General features: G+C 32.4%; 3 protein-coding genes across 3 annotated transcripts; 2 read left to right on the top strand and 1 right to left on the bottom strand.

Moving 5' to 3' along the window:
• Window positions 1–715: 715 nt before the first annotated feature.
• On the bottom strand, window positions 716–3,526 carry LOC114394103 (V-type proton ATPase subunit c''1). The gene is made up of 4 exons (XM_028355676.1): window positions 3,267–3,526; window positions 3,095–3,172; window positions 1,294–1,464; window positions 716–1,180 (listed from the first exon to the last, which is right to left on the bottom strand). Exons 1-4 carry the CDS (start codon window positions 3,377–3,379, stop codon window positions 1,012–1,014), a joined length of 531 nt encoding a protein of 176 aa, XP_028211477.1. The 5' UTR covers window positions 3,380–3,526; the 3' UTR covers window positions 716–1,011.
• Window positions 3,527–13,856: 10,330 nt separating this feature from the next.
• Window positions 13,857–15,176, top strand: LOC114392868 (50S ribosomal protein L33-like). Its single transcript, XM_028354114.1, has 2 exons — window positions 13,857–13,987; window positions 14,880–15,176. Exon 2 carries the CDS (start codon window positions 14,888–14,890, stop codon window positions 15,059–15,061), a length of 174 nt encoding a protein of 57 aa, XP_028209915.1. The 5' UTR covers window positions 13,857–13,987; window positions 14,880–14,887; the 3' UTR covers window positions 15,062–15,176.
• Window positions 15,177–17,759: 2,583 nt separating this feature from the next.
• LOC114392423 (protein ECERIFERUM 2) lies at window positions 17,760–20,050 on the top strand. The gene is made up of 2 exons (XM_028353555.1): window positions 17,760–18,246; window positions 19,117–20,050. The coding sequence occupies exons 1-2, from the start codon at window positions 17,824–17,826 to the stop codon at window positions 20,014–20,016; spliced, it is 1,323 nt and encodes a 440-aa protein (XP_028209356.1). The 5' UTR covers window positions 17,760–17,823; the 3' UTR covers window positions 20,017–20,050.
• The last annotated feature ends 3,347 nt before the right edge of the window (window positions 20,051–23,397 follow it).

Raw genomic sequence — 23,397 nt, 5'->3', positions numbered from 1 at the left:
TTCATCCAAACGAGCTATTTTATCATGAATCATTTTAAATTTCTTGAAAAAATGAATTCCCCTGCTAAATTGCTCCATCCAAACATAGGGTAATAGAGCAAGACAAAAACTGATTTCATCCATTTAGCAAGTTTTCCTATTTTTTTTTTTAATTTTTAAGAACTAGAAACTGTTTTTGAAAGTGAAAATAAACACATCCTAAATAAATTAATACTTGGATACAACTGCGGTGTGCCCTAACATAAATGGTAACTTTTCTTTGATGTGCATCAAAAAATCAATTTAAGTAGAAAAATGTTAACAGGGACTTGGTAGTTACCTCACCTTACCCCAAAAAAAAAAAGTTACCTTCTTAAATAACACTTTTTTTATAACGTTCTTAAATAACACTTTTTTTTATAATGTTCTTAAATAACACTAATCAAAGAGTATTAAAATTTTAGAAAATAAACAAATAATACAAGTGCGCTTAACTGTATTCTAATAGTAATTTAATATGGCAAAAATAATAAAAAAAGGGGGGTTTACTTTAATATAACAATAATAATTATTAATTAATGCAAACTTTTTTCATTGCTATTCCATCAAATTAATTCTGACACCAACTCCTTGCTGACATTCATAATCTCAGACTCATCACTGTTAATCACAAATTCTTAGTAAGAATAATCTCTGAACCCAAATAGAGACCCCCGCATTTCAACAAAACTGCTTGTTGACTTTATTCACAAGCCCAAATAAATTTACCTTTTTTTATTGATTAATGAAAGATTTAGTCCTCCAAAAATATTTAAATTCAACCAACAGACAGATATCTGATGATACACAAGACCTTCTAACAACTCGTTGGTAAATAATACAGCCTAAAGTTGTAATGGAGGCAAGCTATTACGCTGGATTTTACATTTCTACCAACAGGAAACAGAGAAAACTTCAATCCCGGGCAGTACAGAAGATATATTGCGCTATACCATAATTGCATTCCAACACCACATTCTGATACAAGGGAAACTAAACTTTCGTTGGCCATGTTGCTTGAGCTGACATAATTATTCCAACAATAACTCCAAATAGCCCCAGCGCACTACCAAAGATCTCGATCACAAGAATTTTCACAAAGAGAGAGGAGTTCTGGGCATCAGACAATGCACAGCTGCTTCCAATTATTCCTACACACAACCTGCCAGAGCAGAAAAAATTGAAAATGTAATAGAAGAATGGAAAAGGCCACCCTGCATTCATCGGGAGAATTTCCTGCCAAGATATGAGAGGTAGGTAAAAAAGAATACACACCCACAAACAAGATTTGCGAAGCCCACAATTAATCCCGATGCAAAGATTGCATATCCAGCCCTAAGAGACTCTGGTGCATAAATATTTGATGCTGGAACACTTTCTAATTTGGTTTGAAGAATAATAGCCACAATAACACCATATATAGCAACAGCTTCACAGAAGATTACACTGAAATACCACAAAAATCAAGAATCATGTTGTCAAGATGGAACAAATGTTTACATTTGGAACTATATCACCTATGCCAGGATATATGTAGATAATTCACATTTTGAAATATGGTTACTAAGAATTAAGGCATAAGAAAGCTAAATCCCCAATAACCACCCCCACAATTAATGCCACCAATGAGCATTTAATTCTATAAAAAAAACTTAACATAACTAGAACACCACCTCATTCCAGACAATAGGAGTTAAGCCATCCCCCACCCAATCAAACTCTACTGCAACGTGGTGCATTAAAAATAGGGTTTAACAACCTTATTTTACAATCAAAATCTTATTGATAGAGCTTATAAAACTAAAAGTTCTACAATAATCGAGACAAAACATGCACTCAAAGCCAAAAAGAAAACATATTGAGCTCTACCGTAATTGGCTTTCCATGCTCTGATATAAGGCAAACTATCTTTTGAGAGCCATGTTGCTTGAGCTGACATAATAATCCCAAGAATAGCCCAAACATGTAAACAAAGATCTTAATCACAAGAATCTTTAGAGAAGTTAAATAGAGCTACCTTAATCTCATACATTTGAAATGTTGATTCTGAAATTTACATTAGATACTGGGTTTAACAACCTTAATTTTACCACTTTAGTGATTTTGCTAGTAGTTGAAATCTATATTGGAAGGTCAACTGATAATTATATTAAGAGACAAATGAAAAAAGCACCCCCCACACTCACTATCTTTCTCCTTCTCACAAACAAAGTAGTCATAGAATTTTTAATGCTACGTTCCATAAATATCATTCAGCTTTTGTTTGTTTCACACAACAATAAAGGCTTAAAGTTATTTCCCCTCCAATAAACTATCACATATAGATTGTATGCTTGTTTTATAGAAAATCTGTACTCTCAGGAGTCCCGGTGTGCAAAATGCTTTTAAGAAAACATCTTCATATGATCACTTACTCCCGATTTTGTAGAAAGACTATCAATTTATCATTCGTTAATAGAAAAAAAGTATGCCCAATACATAGCAAAATCACTTCACACTCAAAACTAAAATCACAGGTATCAAAACTTTTCTATCAATATATTGCTATTTATCAGAGAAACCAACATTAAGCCACCAATAAATCTTCCCATACAGATCCAGTAAAAGTCATCGACAAAAAAGCACTTCTACATCGATTCCTTGATACCAAACACTTCATTTTATCATAACCTTTCACATTTCCTTTCAGCAGAAAACAACACAACCCATCAGAACAAAACAAACACAACTTTTGTGTGTGGGAAAGTTGTGAACCGCATCATGATGCAATTGCTGCAAGCTCTAATCAATGCAAATTTACCACAATTCTCTCCTCTTCACCTCAACTAACAATTCATCTCCAACTTCCAATCCTCGACCGAAACAAAAACTACACAACCTAACTTCTCTATCTTAAACCGAACGCATCTAACCGAGCACTACAGGAAAAAAAAAACATCGTAAAATTTCTCGGTAACTCATCCACTATAACAAAAATCACTGAAAAATAAAACCGAGAAGCACCAAAATTAAATATTTATGGAGTCCAATTAAAAATTAAATAAATATACATAGAGAGTCCAATTATTAATTTTACCTAATGAGATTTTTGGAAGTGATTCGAGGAGCCCTGATTGCAGCGCCGATCAAGCTGCTTCCGGTGATGTAGATCCCCCTGCACGTGCCAGCGAAGCGAATTCGCACGTGAGAATAACGATAAGGTAACGGAAACGGAAAAAGTAGGGCGAGATCAGCGAAGGTTTGTTTACCAGGCGGCGCCGAGGACGGAGACGCCGATAGCGACGGCGATGCCGATGGCGGAGAAGGTGTAGGGCGAGATCGCGACGAGTGCCCTTCCCCAAGAACTCGAATGTGCCACCATCGTCGCAGAATAGTGATCGTGTTGCGAACGGTATGAATGAAATGAATGATTGTGATTGGATCTCAGTGTTGTTCTTTCTGTTAAGTGTTAACCAGAGAGAAAGGGGGAGAGGGAGAGGAGGGACGGAACGCGGTGCCGTTTAACTGCTATCAAATTATTAAATTGGAACAAAAAAAAAAAAACATTACGGATGGGGTCATAGGGGCGAAACTTGTGATTGAAACGGCGCGTCGTTTTGGGGGTGAATGGTGATTATTAGTATAGTGACACTGAAGGCCCAAATACAGGCCCAACCAACAAAAAATGCTTCCATCCCCTTAAATTGCTTCATGCACCTTTTTAAACTTCCTTTTTTTTGGTACTAAGATTAAAAGAGGAGACGCAACTCCTAAAACGTCATGAAGGAGAAGAAAATGGGCAGTTGCCACTTGCAAACGTTGGAATTTTATTAATAAACCTTATAAAATATCAAATGAGCATCAAAACACATTACGTTAGATTATCAAGAGATTTTAAAGAATACCTGGATCCATAGAGCTTGACTAACACGTAGCGAAATCTTACAGCGGTCACAAACAATTGGTTTAATGACTTTTCTTAACCAAATCATCTTCTTCCTTATGGGACCTTCGTTTTATCTTTGGAGAGGATAAATTATTTCTTGATTTGATGTATTGGAGACCATAACCATGCCTTAGGTTTTAACCTATTAGGGTTCTCATTATCCCCTAATGGGTCAAACTGGTTTCTGCTCATTAAGCCTATATCAATTTTTTGTTGATAATCTAATGGGCTCATTGAATTAGATCACTTTATATTGAATTCATCTAAATGTAAATAACTAATATAAATGTTATAATATAATATGTAGCCCATATTAATTAATTAGGAATTATAAAATTCCTAACAATTTCCCACTTGGACTTCATATTAACCTTAGACATTTATATCACAAAATTCTTTAGGTGTGTAACCGTATGTTATTTACTTTTAGACTTCTTTTATACAACTGGTCCATCTCATATAGCAACAGGAAACCACAACAATTTTTCATCACAATTCAGCGTGATTAAGCCACAATAATCACCATTGTTACTCATACTCGATGACATAGATCAAATATGGATAAGCGGCATGGAAATTACATACAATGTGATCTTAATCATGTTTATTTCCAACTAGTCCAAAATTTATTCTCTATAGAGATCAATCCAAAGTGCAATACAAATATTGCATACAAAACAAGCTCATAATAGAATGATAAATATCAACTTTATTTCTACAGAAAATCCAAACAATACAAATATCTGGAAAACATAAGATATAAAATATAAATGGGACTCTCACTACACTAAGGTACTGTTAGGAACTACCCCCATATGAGCAGTGTGCTCATGAAAACTCTAGATACCAAACTTTTAGTAAGTGGGTCAGCTAGCATGGAATTAGTCCCTATACGTTCTATGGAAATCTGCCTATTCTGAACTCTTTCCTTCACAACCAGAAACTTGATGTTAATCAATTTTAACTTGGTTGTACTTCTATTGTTGTTGGAGTAAAGAACTGCAAAGTTATTGTCACAATAAATTTTTAATGGTCTTTCAATGCCATCGACCACACGCAAACTAGTGACAAAGTTTCGCAACCATATCCCGTGATTAGAAGCCTCAAAATAAGCAATGAACTCCACAACCATGGTTGAAGAAGCTACAAGAGTTTATTTAGCAGACTTACAAGAGATAGCTCCTTCAACCAACATATATATGTATCCAGAAGTGGAGCGTTTGCTGTCTTGACATCCAGCAAAATCAGAGCCTGAGTACTCGATGATCTCTAAATTGTTAGACTTCTGATAAGTGAGCATGTAGTCTTTTGTTCTCTTCAAGTAACGCATTACGCGTTTCACTGCCTTCCAATGCTGCAATCCAAGATTACCAAGTATCCGCCCAGAACTCCTATGACAAATGCTATGTCGGGACGAGTACAAACTTGAGCATACATAAGACTTCCTACTGTTGATGCATAGAGAATCTTCTACATCTCAGTTCTTTCAAAGTCATTATTGGGGCATTGTTTGAGACTGAATTTGTCTCCTTCAGCTATTGGGGTATCTCATGGTTTACTATCTTTCATGCCGAATCTATCAAGTACTTTATCGATATAGCTCTCTTGTGACAACCTTAGAATACCTTGAGAGCGATCTCGCAGTATCTTAATACCTAACACAAAAGAAGCTTCCCCAAGATCTTTCATTTCGAAATTTTCATTAAAAATCTCTTGGTCTCTTGCAAGAAGCCTATATCTCTGCTAGCAAGCAGTATATCATCAACATATAATACCAAGAATATGTATTTACTCCCACTGAACTTATGATATACACAATCATCAACTACATTTGCCTCGAAACCATATGAGGTAATGACTTGATGGAACTTGTAATACCATTGACGGGAAACCTATTTGAGATCATAGATGGATTTCTTTAGTTTGCATACCATGGACTTTGAGTCACCTAACACAAAGTTTTCTGGTTGCACCATATAAATCGTTTCTTCAATGTCACCATTTAGAAACACAGTCTTGACATCCATTTGATGTAGCTCTAAGTCAAAATGAGCTACTAGTGTCATTATAGTTCTAAAAGAATCCTTTGAAGATACTAGAGAAAAGTTTTCTTTATAGTCAATGCCTTCCTTCTGAGTAAAGCCTTTAGCAACTAGACGAGCCTTATTTCTCTCGATATTACCCTTTGAATCCTTCTTGGTTTTAAATATCCATTTACAACCAATAAGTTTCACACCTTCAGGCAATTCGACTAGATCCCAAACTTCATTGTCTTTCATAGACCTCATCTCATCCTTCATGGCGTCAATGCATTTTTTTTAGAGTTAGAACTGCGCATAGCTTGACAGAAGTTGATTGGATCATCCTCTGTTAAACCAACACTATCCTCATGTTCTTGGAGAAATATAATATAACCATTTGAGATTGCACTTCTCCTCTCTCTAATGGATCTCCTTAATGGCACTTTCTTGAGGTTGTTGAGGTTGCTCTAAAGGTATTTAAGGAAGAACCTCATTGTTGTCTTGTTCTGGAACAATGTCAATAGTTTGAACATTGTCTTCTATTACCAGAGTTGTGTCTTAAATAGTAATAGGTACGAAGACTTGATCACTATAAATAACAGGTTCTTCCTCAAAGACAACATATCTTATGTTCTTATATGTATAAAACAAAATACCAACGCCGGACACGTACAAAATACCAACTTTGTACAAGAACTTATGTTCTCTTCCTTCCCAAACTCAACTTCCTCAAGAAATCTCGCATTTCCCATCTCGAAAAAGGATATTAAGGTGGGATTGTAAAATTTATAGCTCCGAGAGCATTCAGCATAGCCAACAAAATAACAGCTAATTGTTCTTGAGTCCATGTTTCTTTCATGTGGCCTATAAGGTCGTGCCTCAGCCGAACAACCCCAAATGTGCAAATGTTTAATGCTTGGCCTTTTACCATTCCAAAGTTCATAAGAGGTTTTGTTAACTGGTTTACTTGGCACCCTATTAAGGATGTAAACTGCAGTCTTTAAGGCTTCTCCCCAAAGTGACTATGGCAAAGAAGAATGACTAATCATACTTCTTACCATATCCTTAAGAGTTCAGTTTGTTCGTTCTGCTACACCATTCATGCTAGGTTTTCCCGGCATAGTGTATTGCAGAATAATTTCACACTCTTTGAGGAAAAGCACAAAAGATCATGGACGTTGTTCTCCTGATCCATCATATCTGCCATAGTACTCACCATCACGATCAAATTTGACAACCTTAATTTTCTTTCCAAGTTGAAGTTCAACCTCAGCCTTGAAAGTCTTAAAAACGTCTAAGGATTGGGATTTCCCAGGTATCAAATATAGGTAACCGTATCTAGAGTAGTCATCTATGAACATAATGAAATATTGTTGTCCATTCCAATAAGTTGTAGGAAAAGGACCACAAATGTTTGTATGCACTAGTTCTAAGACGTTTTTAGCTCTTTCGACACTCAATTTCCTTATGTTTGTTCATTTTCCCTTTATGCATTCAACACAGATCTCTGAATTCTCTGTTTAGAGATATAGACTAAACGCTTATGCCATAAGGTGGCTGAATTCTCATTCAACTTTCATTTTGTACCACGTGAACTTATTTGTAGTATTTCATTATAGGAACTGACAACATCAAGCATTTAAAGATTATCAATTAAAGAACCAGAACCAACCATATTTGAATTTTGATAGAGACTAACTTTATTATTTTCAAATGAACAAGAAAATCCAAATTTGTCCAAACTAGAAATAAAAGTCAAATTCCGTCTAAAAGACGATACAACAAAAGTCTCAAATAAATCCAAATATTATCCCGTTTTTAACTGTAATCTAAAAGTTCTAATAGCTTCCACTACAACCTTCTTGTCATCACCCATAAAGATGAACCTTTCATCATCACTTGGTAGTCGGCTCCACAGGCAACCCTGCATAGTCATACTTATGTGAGTAGCAGCACCAAAATCTATCCACCAAGTATCTTTAGGTACAAAAGCCAAATTAACTTCAGAACAAACTAGAGTAAGAAATTTACCTTTCTTCACACACCATGCGGCATACTTAGGACACTCTTTCTTCATGTGTCCCGACTTCTTGTAGAAGTAACAGGTAAATTCTTCATCCTTCTTTTGTTTCTTTTGCTGAGAAGTCCCTTCCACAACACCCTTAGTCTTCTTCCTTTTCTTATTCTGAGAGGTCGAAGTCAAGTGAGCACTTTCAGTCTAATCTCTCTGCAGCCTCTCCTCCTCTTGCACACAGTGAGATATAAGCTCATTGAGGGATCATTTGTCCTTCTAAGTGTTATAGCTTACTTTGAATTGCTCAAAGTGTGCAGAAAGCGAGATCAAAATCAAGTGCACGAGCAGGTCTTCACTAAGATCTAACTTAAATGACTTGAGTGTCGATGCGAGATTGGACATTTCCATAATGTACTCCCTTATGTTCCCTTTGCCTTTATACTTCATGGAGATGAGTTTAGCCAAAAGGTTACTCGTCTCCGCTTTTTTTTTTTCATTTTTGGCAAAGTATTGCTCAATTTCCTCAAGAAATTTTTTTGCACTTTGATCCTTAGAAATAGAGCCCCGAAACGCCTCTGGAATAGAGCGCTTCATGATCATAAGGCACATTCGATTGGACCGATCCCACTTCTCAATTTTTTTTACCTCATTAGAGGTTTCCGGAGTGGAAATGAGTCGTTCCGTCCTTAGTGCCAAGTCCAAATCCATACAGTCAAGAACAATTTCTACGACTTCGTTCTATACCTTAAAATTTGTCCCATTCAGCATTGGGATAGAATTCATTTGGGCAGTAACATTTGCAGCACTGACAATATTAACTAAAGAGAAAACAAAAACTAATAACATGTTCACAAATAATCAAGCAAGTCATATAAAATATATATAACAAGACATGCAAATATTTCCCATAACAGATCCATCACAAGATACCCAACACAACATTAATTCTAGTCTTTAGACAGAGAAATTAATTTGTAATTGGTACTCTCAACGCAATGATCAAATATTGACAATTAGTTATGTCAAATAATAATCTTTCTTTGGACCGATTATTATTCACATGAAAAAAATACTTTATAATTGTCACATATTTATCATCGCATGTATGTTATTATTTGGCCAAATTGTGTCTTTCTTTGGGCCAAACACAATTCACATAAATAATTCCATACCAACATCCATGCAATTTAATTAAATCAATTTACACAATAGAGGTTACTTTGACAACATAATAGTTCAATCAATTTAATTAAAATTACCGAACACGCAAATAAATGGAAAAGATTCATGATGGTTAAATTTGCACCCAATTATGATAACAGTAAATATTTGAAAACAACATCATGGTAAACTAATTGCGCATCCGAAACGAACATACCATGGTGCTATCACAAATTTATACTAACCACAAGAATATCATAAACTATCAGTCTATCACCGATTCATGAAGGAAAAACAGTTGGCAAAAAAACAATAAATTATTCATATAAGACAAAAGACCATTGTCTTATTACTGATTCATATAAACAATATATATATATATATATATATATATATATATATATATATATATATATATATATATATATATATATATATATATGAAATTGTGTCACGTACAAAACATCATGATAATGACATACATATAGATTCACAAATTGTACACAATGACCTTATATAAAAATATAAGTCCCTGAGGCTTTGTATTCGACGTAAAGAGTTTTCATAAACCTTATATGTATAAAACAAAAAAAATTTCTTGCTCACGAAATATATATTGTTCAAGAAAATCAATGCCGGATACGTAGAACCTTTATCCCAAATAAAATAATATGTAAGCACACGCGACACAAACCAAAAACTGTATACAAACCCGTAAATCAAATGCAGAGGCCTTTTATTCATTTGAAAAAAAGAAAAACTTTACGACCATGACACAGAAATTTACGAGTTTTACAATTTTATTGATCGAAATAGTTTCTCCCCAAAATAAAATTAGGGTTCATATAACTAAAACGATCCAAATATAATACATATCAAACAACTTTAAATCCCAATAATCTAACAGTAATGGTGACTCTGATACCACTTGTTGTAATTTTATTAATAAACCTTATAAAATACCAAATGAGCACCAACACACATTGCGTCAGATTATCAAGAGGTTTTAAAGAATACCTGGATTCAAAGAGCTTGATCAACACGCAGCGAAATCTTACAGCAATCACGAACAATTGATTTAATGACATTCCTCAACCAAAAATCACCTTCTTCCTTATGGGATCTTCGTTTTCTCTTCAGATGGGGAGAGAAAAAACTGTTTCTTGATTTGGTGTATTGGGGACCATAACCATGCGTTAGGTTTTAACATATTAGGGTTCCCATTATCCCCTAATGGGTCAAACTGGTTTCCACTCATTAAGCCCACATCAATTTTTTGTTGACAGTCTAATGGACTCATTGAAATAGATCATTTTATATTGAACCCATCTAAATGTAAATAACTAATATAATATGTAACTCATATTAATTAATTAGGAATTATAAAATTCCTAACAGCAAAAGGTGTCCCTAAAAGCCCCCTGACACGAAGCTCTCCTAGGGTCCCCCTTGACTGACCCCTCGACATTGCCTTTCAACCAATTAGGAATAAGAGTTGTGTAGCGCCGAAGCAAAGTGGTGGACTTCAAAAGCACGAGCAAGCATGATGGATTCCCGAAAGACTCAAGTTCAAGATAGAGTTTGGGCTTCGAAAGCAGTTCTGGAAAACAAATATATTTTTAATGTAAAATTATATTCTAAGACATAAATACTAAGTCATAAGACAAATTAGATTCTCAATTTGTTTTGATTAGATATAATTAATGTTGTGTTGTTTGATCCTCTTCTTCTCAGAAGATAATGTTTAAGGATATTTTTAGGACCCATCAAAGAAAAAAAAATGTAAAAAGATAATGCTACCTATATTTCATGAAAAGGCACATCTAAAGTAAACTTCATAGTACAAAAGTTGATCTACTTTCTAACACACCATTTAAAGTATTCTTGAAAAAAGATAACTAGAATGTTTCATCAGTCTTATGTGATTAGTTGGTGACAATCATTAATTGGTCCTCAAACTTTTAAAAATGAATTAATTTGATTGTCAAATTCTTAAAAATGAATCAATTTGGTTATCAAATTTTAAAAAATTTAAGTACCAAACTGAACCATTTAAAATAATTTGGATACTAAATTTATTCATTTTTAAAAACTCGATGATCAAATTAAACATTTTAATAAATTTTCATTCATAATAGAGTTTAAAAGATTAGTACCATTAGAAATAAAAAATTACACTGTGAATTAGTTAGAAGTAATTTTTAATAAAAAATTATAAAATAATTATTATATAAAATAACAAATTTATGATTGTTTTTTTTAATAGCAAATTTGGTGTTTGTAATTTGGTCTCTCATAATTTTAGTTCTCATATTTTAAAAAACATGTATTTTTGAGCTAATTCCTTACATCATTTAAGGAAAAATAATTTAAAATATCAAATATTTTATTTATATGTCATTAAATAATTTAAAATATCAAATATTTTATTTATGTGTCATTATATAACTAATAATAGTTTAATTTTTTAATTATATACTATATCAAAAATAAATTTACACATTTTCATAGTTATATTTATGCATTTTCATAGCTATTCTAAGAGTTTTTAAAATCAATCTTCTAAAACTTGAATTTGACTCATTTAAATAATCAAATTTAATCTCAAACTTAAATTTATTTATTTAATGAAACAAACGAATTTGATCAAACATTTAATAAATTAAACTTCAATAATTCACAAATAACTTAACACATTTACCGTCCTAGGTGCATTTGCTCCCCCAGATTGCATCTGCCACTACTTATAAGTGCTTAGTAATTTTCATATTTTATTGTCTAAAGATAAATTTAGAGGAGTAATTAAGTATATAAAAATATTTTATGCTATCATCTAATAATAAACTTTTATATATATATATATATATATATATATATATATATATATATATATATATGATGAGTGTGTTGAGTTTTTTAATAATTAATTCAAAAATTATATAATTATTTATTGAGCGACAACTTAAAACTGATAATTCATATTAAGAATGTCTAATTTAATTAATTAAACAGTATGTCTCAAGTTATTATAAATTCAATGTTGGATTCCTACGGATTAAAGTTCAAATTTTCTTTCCACCGCGTTCTTAAAATTAATTAATTGCTGTCACGTTTTAGATGACGAGTCTGCTATTGATGCTTACCAGAGTCTGATGGAGAGAGTGGATCGCTTGGAGTTGAATATAACTACATAGATAGTTAAATTAAATATGTTTGTATTCATGATTTGCCTACACTTTTTTTTAAGTGATTAAAAGTTTACTTGTGATAAATGGATTAGAACCTCTTGATTGGTTATGAAAGTCTTAGCTTGATTGCATCCTAAAAGTTGAACTTGAACGTCGTATGCTATATTTTTTTTTCTTCCATCAATGATATAATGGGCTTCGAAAGTAGATCTACAGTAGGACTTTCTTATACCTCTTTTTTGGGCATTGTATGTACACCCAGGAATTTCGTGATCTTCCCATTTTGCCCTTCCATAAAGGGTTACAGATCAGCTAATCCGTAAATGTTTTTTCTTTATTTTTTTTCAAAAATATTTTTTACAAATTAATTTAAAATTAATAGTTCAAGCAGGAGTCAAACTTATGACTTTCAAGTTATTAGCACGATAACCAACTGAGCTAATATGCCAATTATATTATAAAATAAATAACGTTGATATATATAACACTAAAATTTCTAATGTATATTTAATGCTCATGTAAATTTAAATAAAAAATTTTGTGAAAATTAATTTTGATATAAGTCATACTAATTATTTAATCTATATATTTTTTATAAAAAAATATTTACTATTAAAAAAATAAGTTATTAATAAATAAAAAAACATATCTTTGAAAAAAAAAATACTTACGGATCACGTAATCCGTATGAGTTAACTTGTACGGATTACGTGATCCGTATGACTCATACGTATTACATAATGCGCATGATTCATACAAATTATGTAATCCATATGAGTTAATCCGTATGATTCATACGGATCACGTAATCCGCCGTATGACTCATACGAATCACATAATTTGTATGAGGTATACAGATTATGTAATCCATAAAAACAAAAAACCTTTAAGGATATTTTTTGAAATTTTGTTTTAATGCTGTGTGCAAATTACAATCCGAAATTTTGATTTTCAAAATGATGAATCTAAAAGGTAAAAAACTCCAAAAAGGATGCATGAAGCAATAGCCCAAAATAGCTGTAAAGGTTGCTTTTAATTCATGGGTAAGATTCAATTAAACTAAAATAAAAAATAAAAAAATATATGCAAAATTAAAAATTGGATTGAAAGATGTGAATTTCTAAAATGTAAGAGTTAAAATCGCAAAATAAAATAAATAAAGGACTCAAAATCCTAAATTCAAAATTATAGGAGATCAATGTTATAATTTATCTTTTTTCTTAAAAAAAAAACTTTTGGAATAAAAACAACCAAAGCTTCCAAGTTCCAACTTGAAAATTTAGGAAGCAATAGCCAACAGTAGCGGTAAAGGTTTTTGTAATTCACATGTAAGATTCAATTAGACTAAAATAAAAAATAAAAAACAAAATATATGCAAATTTAAAAAACTGGACAGAAAGATGTGAATTTTCTAAAATGTAAGAGTTAAAATCGCATTTTTTTAAAATAAAGCATTCAAAATTGTAAATTAAGAATTATAGGAGATCTAAGTTGCATTTTTGTTTTTTTTTAAAAAAAAAAACTTTTGGAATAAAAACAGCCTCCAATGCTAAAACCCCATTCTCCTCCTTCGAAAATAAAACCTCATATTTTTAAAATTCGAAACCCTAAATTCCCGACTCCTCCCAACCCATTCGGTTCACTCCCTGCAACATCGAAGGTACGCTTCTCATATGAACTCATACCCTGAAAGAAATTGTTTGCACGCTTTTTCAACTCTCCAAATTGGTTCAGTCTTCACTGTTTTTCCTCATTATTTAGTTCACTGTTGTTCTGTAAACCTTTCCCTTGTTTAATTAACAGTGTATCACTCGATTCTTTAGGATCCGTTTTGTTGAGTGGAAGAAAAATAATTTACTTTTTTATCTGTGCCATGCTTTTTGGGGTTGGTTAATTTGTTTATAGAAATAGACATTTTTCCCTTATTTTTCTGTATAGAGAAATTATAAAGCAAAATGCGTTTAAATCCCAGTGTTGTGCAAAAATGAAAAGAAAAACAAAAACCTTGGTTTCTCAAATCTCTACATTTAGATCACATTGTAATTTGGTGTTAGACTTGTGAAATCTATGTCTAAAATGAAATTCATTCATTTCTGGTTTTGTAATCCATATTGGTCATTACAACTTTTAAATTCGTCTGCAACTGTTCAGATTCATTACTATGAACTGACTTTTGTTCATCATGTTTTTATTCGTCACCTCGCCTCCCCTATTGAATTTCAAAATGAAAATTATGAAATTGTGCGTGGTTATCTCAATCTGGGTGGTTGTGCTAATATGTAAGGAAGTGCAGAAATTGTTAAATATTTGGGAAATAAAAATTATGATCTGGGTTTGATTCTTACTTCCATACACATAAAAAAAAATACATGTGTTGAGCTAATCTTCCTATTTAAAGTCACTGTTAGCGGATGCAATGCCTTATCTGAACTGGTTTTCTAGTGTACCATGTATAACTTTCTTTTCATTTTAATTGAACTAAAAAAGAACTGCGGTTGATCATGTTGAACAATTGTTGGGTTTATGATAGTGATTTGTTTGTCTTTTGCTAGAGTAAAGAATGGGAGACAAAAAGAAGAAGGCTCAGATGTTTGTAAAGCTAGTGTCTGCTGCTGGGACTGGATTTTTCTATGTTAAGAGGAAGCCAAGGCAGTTCACAGAGAAGCTTGAGTTCCGAAAATATGATCCTAGGGTTAATCGTCACGTTCTGTTTACAGAGGCTAAAATGAAATGATATTGTACCTTTCATGGCTGCCTTTGCATTGTAACTGGATCAATCTTGTATTTCTCCTTGAGACAATTATCTCATTTGGTATTAGATTTTGAATCATGCCAATCTTTTTACTGTCTCTGCCTCTTCTTAGCTATTCAGATTTTGTATTTGTTTCTGCTGGTGTTTATGCCTTTGGTTGATTAGATATTATTCAATATTTTCAAAAAATAGCATTTCAGAATAATTAATGTATCTATATTTTGAATAACATCACCCTAACCATAGATGCTATGTCTGAAGGCCAATTAAACCATCCACCAGTACCCTAAATAAATAGCTTGAAGCTAATCAAATTGCCATTTTAGATTGCAGTTCATAGCATTCCATTCCTGGTTGTGAATTGTTCTGAAGGCATTGCTTGATTGAGCAAATGATTGAAAACCTTGAGTATGCTAACTTCTGTTCTAGCAGAATTAGGCCCCAATGGGATTCAAATAATTTTCTGTGGAACTTGATTGTGTAAGGGTCCCATCCCATGATGTTCCAAAAGATGATAATAGACTCAGGTATTTCTAAGTCTTATTACCTATTAAATTATAATGGTTAAAATATATATTTTTTGCTTATAAATATTGAAATGTTTGAAATTTGTTTCCCTTTTTGTTCTTACAAAATCATAATGTGTGACTTTTAGCTCCAGACTAGTTTTCGTAAATTCTAACCTATGTGTCTGATGACTTTGGAAACAAGCTGGTCCATTAGCCAATTGAGCGTTGACATGTATCCAGACCATAACCCTTACTCTCTCCAAATTCTGTACCCCAAACCAAACCTCATCTCTCTTTCTCTCTTCAACGCTGACGGCTTATGGGTTGCAAATCTGTGGGAGAGGAAACACCGATGGGTGGGGTGGCAGCGACTAAAATGCCGATGGGTGGGAGTGTTAACCCAAGAGTTCTTTGCTCCACGTGGATATGGTTCTCGTATGGGTGAGGGTGTGGATCCTGAATTTTCTCTTAAGCATGATCTCTTATTTTTGCTTTCAACGTTGAAGAATAGAACTCTATGTCTCGTCAAGGGGCGAAAGTAGAAGAGTCTGGAGGCGACGGCGAGGCTATCGACGATGATGGCGTTGTTCAAGTGTAAGTTGTGGCCGCTGAAGCTGAAGAGTCATCGACAATAATCATGCCATTTGTTTTGTTGCTTATGTATTATTTTTGCCTTTTAATTGAATTTTGGGTCTTACGTGTTGTTGCCTACTCATCGAAGCGTGTCTTTCTTCCTCTCTTTTTTCTCGTGGATCACCCACTGCAAGTAATTTTGTTTCAAACCCATGCACGCCAACTGTGCCAAGATTTGCCTTGTACAAATGTTGTTTCATGGAATGTGTTGATTTGGGGATATTCACAACTATGAAGTACGGACACTCCAATCCCTTGCCATGTCCAGTGTCCGACACGCGTCCGTGTCAGTGTCCGATACTGACACGACACCCGTACTACGTTCTATATTTTGGACATTACAGGTGTCTACGTGTCTGTGTCCGTGTCGTGTTCAGTGTCCGTGTTGGTGTCAGTGCTTCATAGATTCACAAAATGAGCTTTTCAACTATTTGGTGCCTATTTCCATGATTGAGAATTTTCTAGGAATGCCATGATTGGTGCCTATGGCCAAAATGGGTTTGATGGGTGACTATTATGGGTGGCGTAGGGTGGTGGTGGCTGTTATGGGTTTGGGAGAAATACACCACCACAAATTATGATTTGATTTTTTAAAATTATTTTTAATTTGTGGTGACTTTTAATCTTCAGAAATTATATTTTAATTTTATGAAAACGAAAAATATATAATTTTTTTTACAGAATTTGTAATATTTTAATATTTATAAGAATAAAAAATATATTTTAGTCCATTATAATTGAACAATACATGCTTAAAAAAACAAAAAAGGGTCATGTTCATTTGTTAAGCAGTTTTCAGTATATTCAAGTTTATTATCCTGCGGGCTAAATTGGAAATGAGGCGAACACACACCACACAGAAAGAGACCCATTTAATATTGTAGGTTTGCCCGATTAGATACATTTTAATGCAAATGCAAATCCTTGCAGGTTGGGTTAATCAAATAGGACCTATATACGCTCCTATAATCAGAATCTGTTTCAGGTTTAGATAAATGAGTCACAATAACAAAATTTTAACATCACGTTCTCTATTTCCTCTAGAATTTCTAACAAATGCTTGGATTCCTTTTACATGTGACTCCTCAAATACTTATAGGAAGCTCTGTTCTTTTCAAATTTGCAAGATTATCAAGAATGGTAGCGAGATCATCAAATTTGCAAGAACAATACTATTACAGGAAGCTCTGTTCCAAGCCTGTGTTTGCGAGATCATCAAATTTGCAAGAATGTTTTAAAGAATGGTTGCAATTATCTATGGAAGTGATATTTTGAAAACTAATGTGCATGCACATGATATTTCAAATTGCACGCACAAACCCCAAATAAGCCAGCATTCATGGATCATGAAAATATCACTTCCTCATGTATTAGCGGGTTGTTTTTCTGGTACACACGAAAACTTTGTTTCCCTTAGAAATCGATGAATTTCATGCACCTTTTCATTTCATTTAATGCTATGACGATTTGTGCCTAAAACTGAAACGTGTATAAAACCCCACATATATATAACATCATTATCATACAACCAAGTTCATTACTCTAGCACTACTAATATAATAGGTACATTGTATTCTATATACTACACATATATTCACTAAAATGGCCTTGGAAGTAACTCATATATGCAAAAGAACTGTGGTGAGCACCAAGGCAGTGGAGCCAGGAAAGTACTTCCCCTTGTCTGTTTTGGATCGCTACATGGAGAACAACCACATTAGGATGGTGTACTATTACCAAACCTCAAGAGAAGTGGAACTTGGAAAAGTGACCAAGAAGTTGAGAGAGACCTTGTCAGAGATGCTTACCCATTTTCCCATAGTGAGTGGAAGGTTGGTAAGAGATGATGAGACAGGGCATTGGAAGATCAAGTGCAATGATGCTGGAGTTAGAGTGGTGGAGGCCAAAGCCAAAGGGAGTGTAGGAGGGTGGCTAGCTAACCTTGATAGGGAAAAGGAACTCCAACTTGTGCATTGGGAGGACATGTTTCACAAGCCCTATTATTGGTCCACCTTTTATGTCCAGGTTAGGATTTTTAAGTAACACAGTTTTTAATATATCATATGTGAATTTCATTCTCAATTTAGTAAGTCTAATTTTTTGTATTTGATAAATATTCTCTAAATTTTATTTAATAATAAGTTTATTAAATGAAAAAAAAAAGTGTCTAAAAGGGTATATTATGTTTCCTTGTGTTATTGAAAAGGTGGTTGATATCATCATAGTAAGAGAAGATTTAAGAATGAAGGTTTGTAATAATAAATTAACGGGAAATGCTATTAACATATTCTTTAGGAAAATACTAGAAACACATTTTATAACACATTCTTTTTAATATGATTTTTTATTATTAGTTGAAATTTATTGAAAATAAAAAATTATTTATGGTGTCTCATTTTATTTATTGAATCTCATAATTTTATAATTGTCAATAAATTTTAACTAATCGTGCAGTGTGGTTAGAAGAAATATGTTGTTAGCACTCCTCTACTCTTGAACACTCTATTTGTTAGTACTTTCTATTATTGGATAAAATTCATGTAAGTTCCAATAAAAATGTGAGTTTCACTTTCAAATTTGTAAGATCTAATAAATTTCTATTTTAAAAAAGTGTTATCAATATATTATTTAACACTCCTAAGACATTTTTATCATTAGTTAAAAATTATAAATAAAGAATAAAACTTATATAATTTTATGTATTCTAATAAGTTTTCATCAATAATAAATAAATGTGTTAAATTTTTTTATTAGACAGTGCATTAATAACATTTCTCTTTCAACCCATAAGAAAGACTAGATAAAAAAACATGTTAGCAAGTGTTTTATTAGCACACTTAGTGAATAACTAAAGAATTTGATGTTTTAAACCGATAATTTTGATCCTAATTTCAGCTAACTGAATTCGAAGAAGGTGGATTAGCAATTGGCCTAAGCTGCTTTCATCTCTTGGTAGATTCCACTTGTGCAACATTATTCATGAAAGCCTGGGCTGACATTTCAATGGTAAACAAAATGATTACTCCTCCATTATTCCATCATTTACCTCCTCGAAGGCCACCAAATAGAAACCCCAATCATCACCTCCACATGGAGTTAATTCATCACTACAAATCCCTAATTGAAAAACCCAATTCTACAAAAGAAACAATGTACACTACAATTTCAATGGGCTTCTCAAACCCCATGGTTCAGGCCTGCATGTCCATGGCCCAACCTAATGGCCCAATACCGCCCTTTGAGGCTTTAGCAGCATTATTTTGGGTCTCTTTGAGCAAAGTGAAGGGTCTGAGAAATAGGCTTGTTGACATGTCCATATGTTTGGACATGAGAAAAGTGTTGGGCCTAGATTGTACATTCTTTGGGAACTGCATGGTGTATAATAAGGTCAATGTAGAAGGGAACAATTACAAATTTCCGCAAGTTGTTAGGGCAATAAGTGATGTTGTGGCTAAAATGGACACTGAGGCAATTATCAATTTGACCGAGTGGCTAGAAAATAATGATGTGAATTCACCTACCATGATGAACAATCATAATTTGGTTTGTACTAGTTTAGAGGGTATGGACCCTTATTTAACCGTGTTTCCAGATTTGTTCAAACCCATCCATGTTTCTTATTACATAGAACCAGTTGTGGGAGAAGGACAAGTTTTGATTCTGCCTGGTCTTCCAGAGGAGGGTCCTTTAAGTAGGGTGGCCATGGTGACCCTTAGGAAAGAAGAAGCAATTAAGCTTTGTGAAGATGATCTTATTTCACAATTCTCTCCCACTATATTGATGAAATGTGAATGAACAATAATTGTGATTTAATTACAATTATGTCAATAATGGGAAATTAGCTTAAGAGAAATGTGATTATAAACAATATCGTAGATGTACATAGTCATGTTAACTTATTACAATACTTATATCACCAACATATCGTTAAATGATTGGACATTATGTCAACATGAGTCTTTTAATTTAGTCATTATCATTGATATGTGGTAGCTATTAAGCTAACTAGGTTGGTATCATTCTATCATTATCACCTACTACTTACTATGTTATTTTGAAAAATGACCATCCAATAATCTAGTTTGACTTGTTGACTATTTCCACTTACGGTAAATGTGTTTTTCTCCTAATGTGTTTTATAATGCACTCGTGAATGATAACGAATGTGTAGGGTGACAATATGGGAAATAAAAAAAGTTAATAGGCTAAAATGCAATTTTTGTCCTCTATTTTTTAAAATCCGCAATTTTAGTCTTTCTATTTTTTTAATTGAAACATTTTGTTCTTCACTTTTAAAAAATTCATGATTTTAGTCCTTTAATTTTTTAATTGCGACATTTCACTTTCCACTTTTTAAAAAATCTGCAATTTTAGTCATCTTGATCAATTTCAGACTTAATTGTGTACTATATTAATTATTTTTTAATAAATTAAGTTTGTTAACAATTAAATATTAAAAAAATATTTGTCATATGGATAATAAACAAATATGTGTCCGCCAATGTTTATGGAGTACGTAAATCAATGTTTTAAATTGGTCACAATGACTAAACTTGTGGATTTTTTAAAAGTAGGAGACAAAATGTCTCAATTACAAAATAGTAGATTAAAATCGCAAACTTTTTAAAAGTGAGGAATGAAATATCTCAATTAACAAATGAGGGGACTAAAATCACTTATTTGAAAAAATATGGGGACGAAAATAATTTTAACCAAATTAATATTATCATCCTTTTGTTTATTACTTAAAGTAGTATGCACGAGAAATTCTACCCCTCACAAAATTGGTCCCTAAAAGTTTAATAATCTTGCTCAAAAGCCTACTTAAAGTTGAATGATCAATTTTGTAATTTTTAATTTATGCAAACAATCATGAAATTTAAAAATAAAAATTAAAGAAAAATAGTAAATATATTCTCAATTAGTATTCATGTACAATTAATAAATATTACCTCCATTTTTATTTATAAATTAGAATCTGTGAATAATTTATCATAAATATTTATGTTACCTTTTTTAAAATAATAAAAATTATTCTATATTAAAATTATTGATAACATAAATAACATATGTGTTCTCATAAAGACGTTCAAATCAAATCAAATTATTTGTATATTTAAATTTTCACCCATGGGTGATTGATGAGCATAATAAGTCTTTTTAGCATTATCATAACTTATCCCTTTTTTTTTTTGCCTCATTTAATCGAGACAAAGACTATCTTTATGGTGAATGGAAATGAAAAAGTCATAATAGCGCTAAAATCTCTACATCATGCCTTCTCAAATTGTTGCAACGACTACTATCAACTATACCTTCAACTATTTTCAATTTTGAAAAATAGTTTGATTGTAGATGCCTTTGTGATTCTTAGTCTTTTCTAAATGCTTAAACCTTTCACTTTTTGAGTATTAGGGGTGAGATATTGCTCATCAATCGCCAATTATAAATTAATTGTTATTTTTCTATGTGTAATTAATTGTTAGCTTAATGCTTAAATATCTTCTTATAGATATGTTACTTTATGTTTTAGTGGTTGTATTTTTATTTTTGTCTTGAGTCCTTGTAAATATGTCATTTTTTAGTCCCTTTAAATTTATCATGTTTAATGATGTTATAATTTTTGGTGACATCATCATTTGTTGATAAGACATTTTTTACATCATCAATTAATGATATGACACTTTTTGATGATGTGGTATGTGATAATGTCATTACAACGTTTCAATGATGTCATCACTGTTAATCATGTCATCGTTTAACTAAGGGAAACTAATAGAAATTACCATTTTCAAAAATAATATATTACTAAAGTAAAAAGACTTTGGACTAAGAGAAAATTATAAGAAATCAAGTTGTTATTTAAGCCTACAATATAATACAATAGTAGTCCAAGGTTCTGGACATAATACAACTATTATCAGAATTAGATTGGACATTGAATTGGTCGAGACAATAGTTTAATGGGTCATTGATTAAACGAGTGAGTCGCAAGTTGAACCACGTGAAATTTTTTATATTATATAGGTTAAATTATAATTTAGGTCCCTTTTTAATTCCTGATCCATGATTTTGGTCTCCTAATTTTTTTAGTTTTAGTCCACACATTTTAGAAAATTCAAATTTTTTGTCCAATCCACAACTTTGCATATGTTTATTTATTTTATTTATTATATTTAAATTAATTAAGTTATTTGTTGACAGTACCTTAAATGAATGTTAGATTTAAGGTTCAATTGAATCAAATAAAAGAAATAAAATAATACAATATTGAAGATTAGACCAAAATTAAGGATTTTCTAAAATGTGGGGATTAAAGTCGTGAAAAGAAAAATAAAGGGACCAAAATTGTAGATTAAAAATTAAAAGGAGACTAAAATCATAATATATTCTATTATATATGTTAACAATTTGTATATAAATAAGATTTTTCATATGTTAAACAAAGTATACCTTAATTTAATGGTTAATTTTCTTTTAATCTTCCCCCTGGTGTAGGGTTCAAAACCAAAATGATCATAATTGCTCTCTAACTTCAAACTCTGTGTAATGTTCTTATGACATATTCTAGTGTGGGAAATGAGGGTCAGCTTTTGTGAAGATGGTTATATATAGTTAATAACTCCTCTAACTGCTCAAAGTGTTAGATGAAAATGAAAGTAATGAAAGAATTCAAGGAGGAATCACAATCTGTGGTAGGGCAAATGGAGGATACTCAAGATCAACCACTAGATCTTGAGTTTACAGCAATGCCTCAATAGACGCAGGGGGAAAGATCCAAACTCAAACCCAAACCAATCCCTTTGATTAAACCTTCCCATCCTAGACCCAACCTCTACCATTAGAGCAACCCAAGAAACCTAGAAAACAAACCAATCCCTTTGACTAAACCTTCCCATCCTAGACCGAACCTCTACCATCAGACCAACCCAAGAAACCCAAAAAATAACCTCTATTTGACCCTAAGCCTTCTAACCCGCATTCAAACCAATAGAGAAAGGTTCCAAACACTCAGTTTGAACCTAGCTCTGAACCTGACACCAAAAGGCCAACCATCAAAATCATTGATGTGCCATCATTTTCTTCTATTTTCTAAACCCTTTTTGCACCATTTTAATTATTGATTGGTCTTAATTTTCAATTAATTAGGCAGTTTTGTTATTTGGGGTCATTTAG

This window comes from Glycine soja, chromosome 17 (assembly GCF_004193775.1).
Source record: "Glycine soja cultivar W05 chromosome 17, ASM419377v2, whole genome shotgun sequence".
Taxonomy (NCBI): Eukaryota; Viridiplantae; Streptophyta; class Magnoliopsida; order Fabales; family Fabaceae; genus Glycine; species Glycine soja.
Note: the sequence above shows the minus strand (reverse complement) of the source record. Positions and strands in the feature narration are given on the sequence as shown.

Bases quoted from the DNA above. Each gene is read 5' to 3' on its own strand.
- LOC114394103 (XM_028355676.1), bottom strand. From the start codon at position 3,379: ATGGTGGCACATTCGAGTTCTTGGGGAAGGGCACTCGTCGCGATCTCG. The intron at 3,173-3,266 runs GTAAACAAACCT...TGGCACGTGCAG, and splicing joins TCCGTCCTCGGCGCCGCCTG to GGGGATCTACATCACCGGAA. The intron at 1,465-3,094 runs GTAAAATTAATA...GTGGTATTTCAG, and splicing joins ACTTCCAAAAATCTCATTAG to TGTAATCTTCTGTGAAGCTG.
- LOC114392868 (XM_028354114.1), top strand. From the start codon at position 14,888: ATGGGAGACAAAAAGAAGAAGGCTCAGATGTTTGTAAAGCTAGTGTCT.
- LOC114392423 (XM_028353555.1), top strand. From the start codon at position 17,824: ATGGCCTTGGAAGTAACTCATATATGCAAAAGAACTGTGGTGAGCACC. The intron at 18,247-19,116 runs GTTAGGATTTTT...TCCTAATTTCAG, and splicing joins GGTCCACCTTTTATGTCCAG to CTAACTGAATTCGAAGAAGG.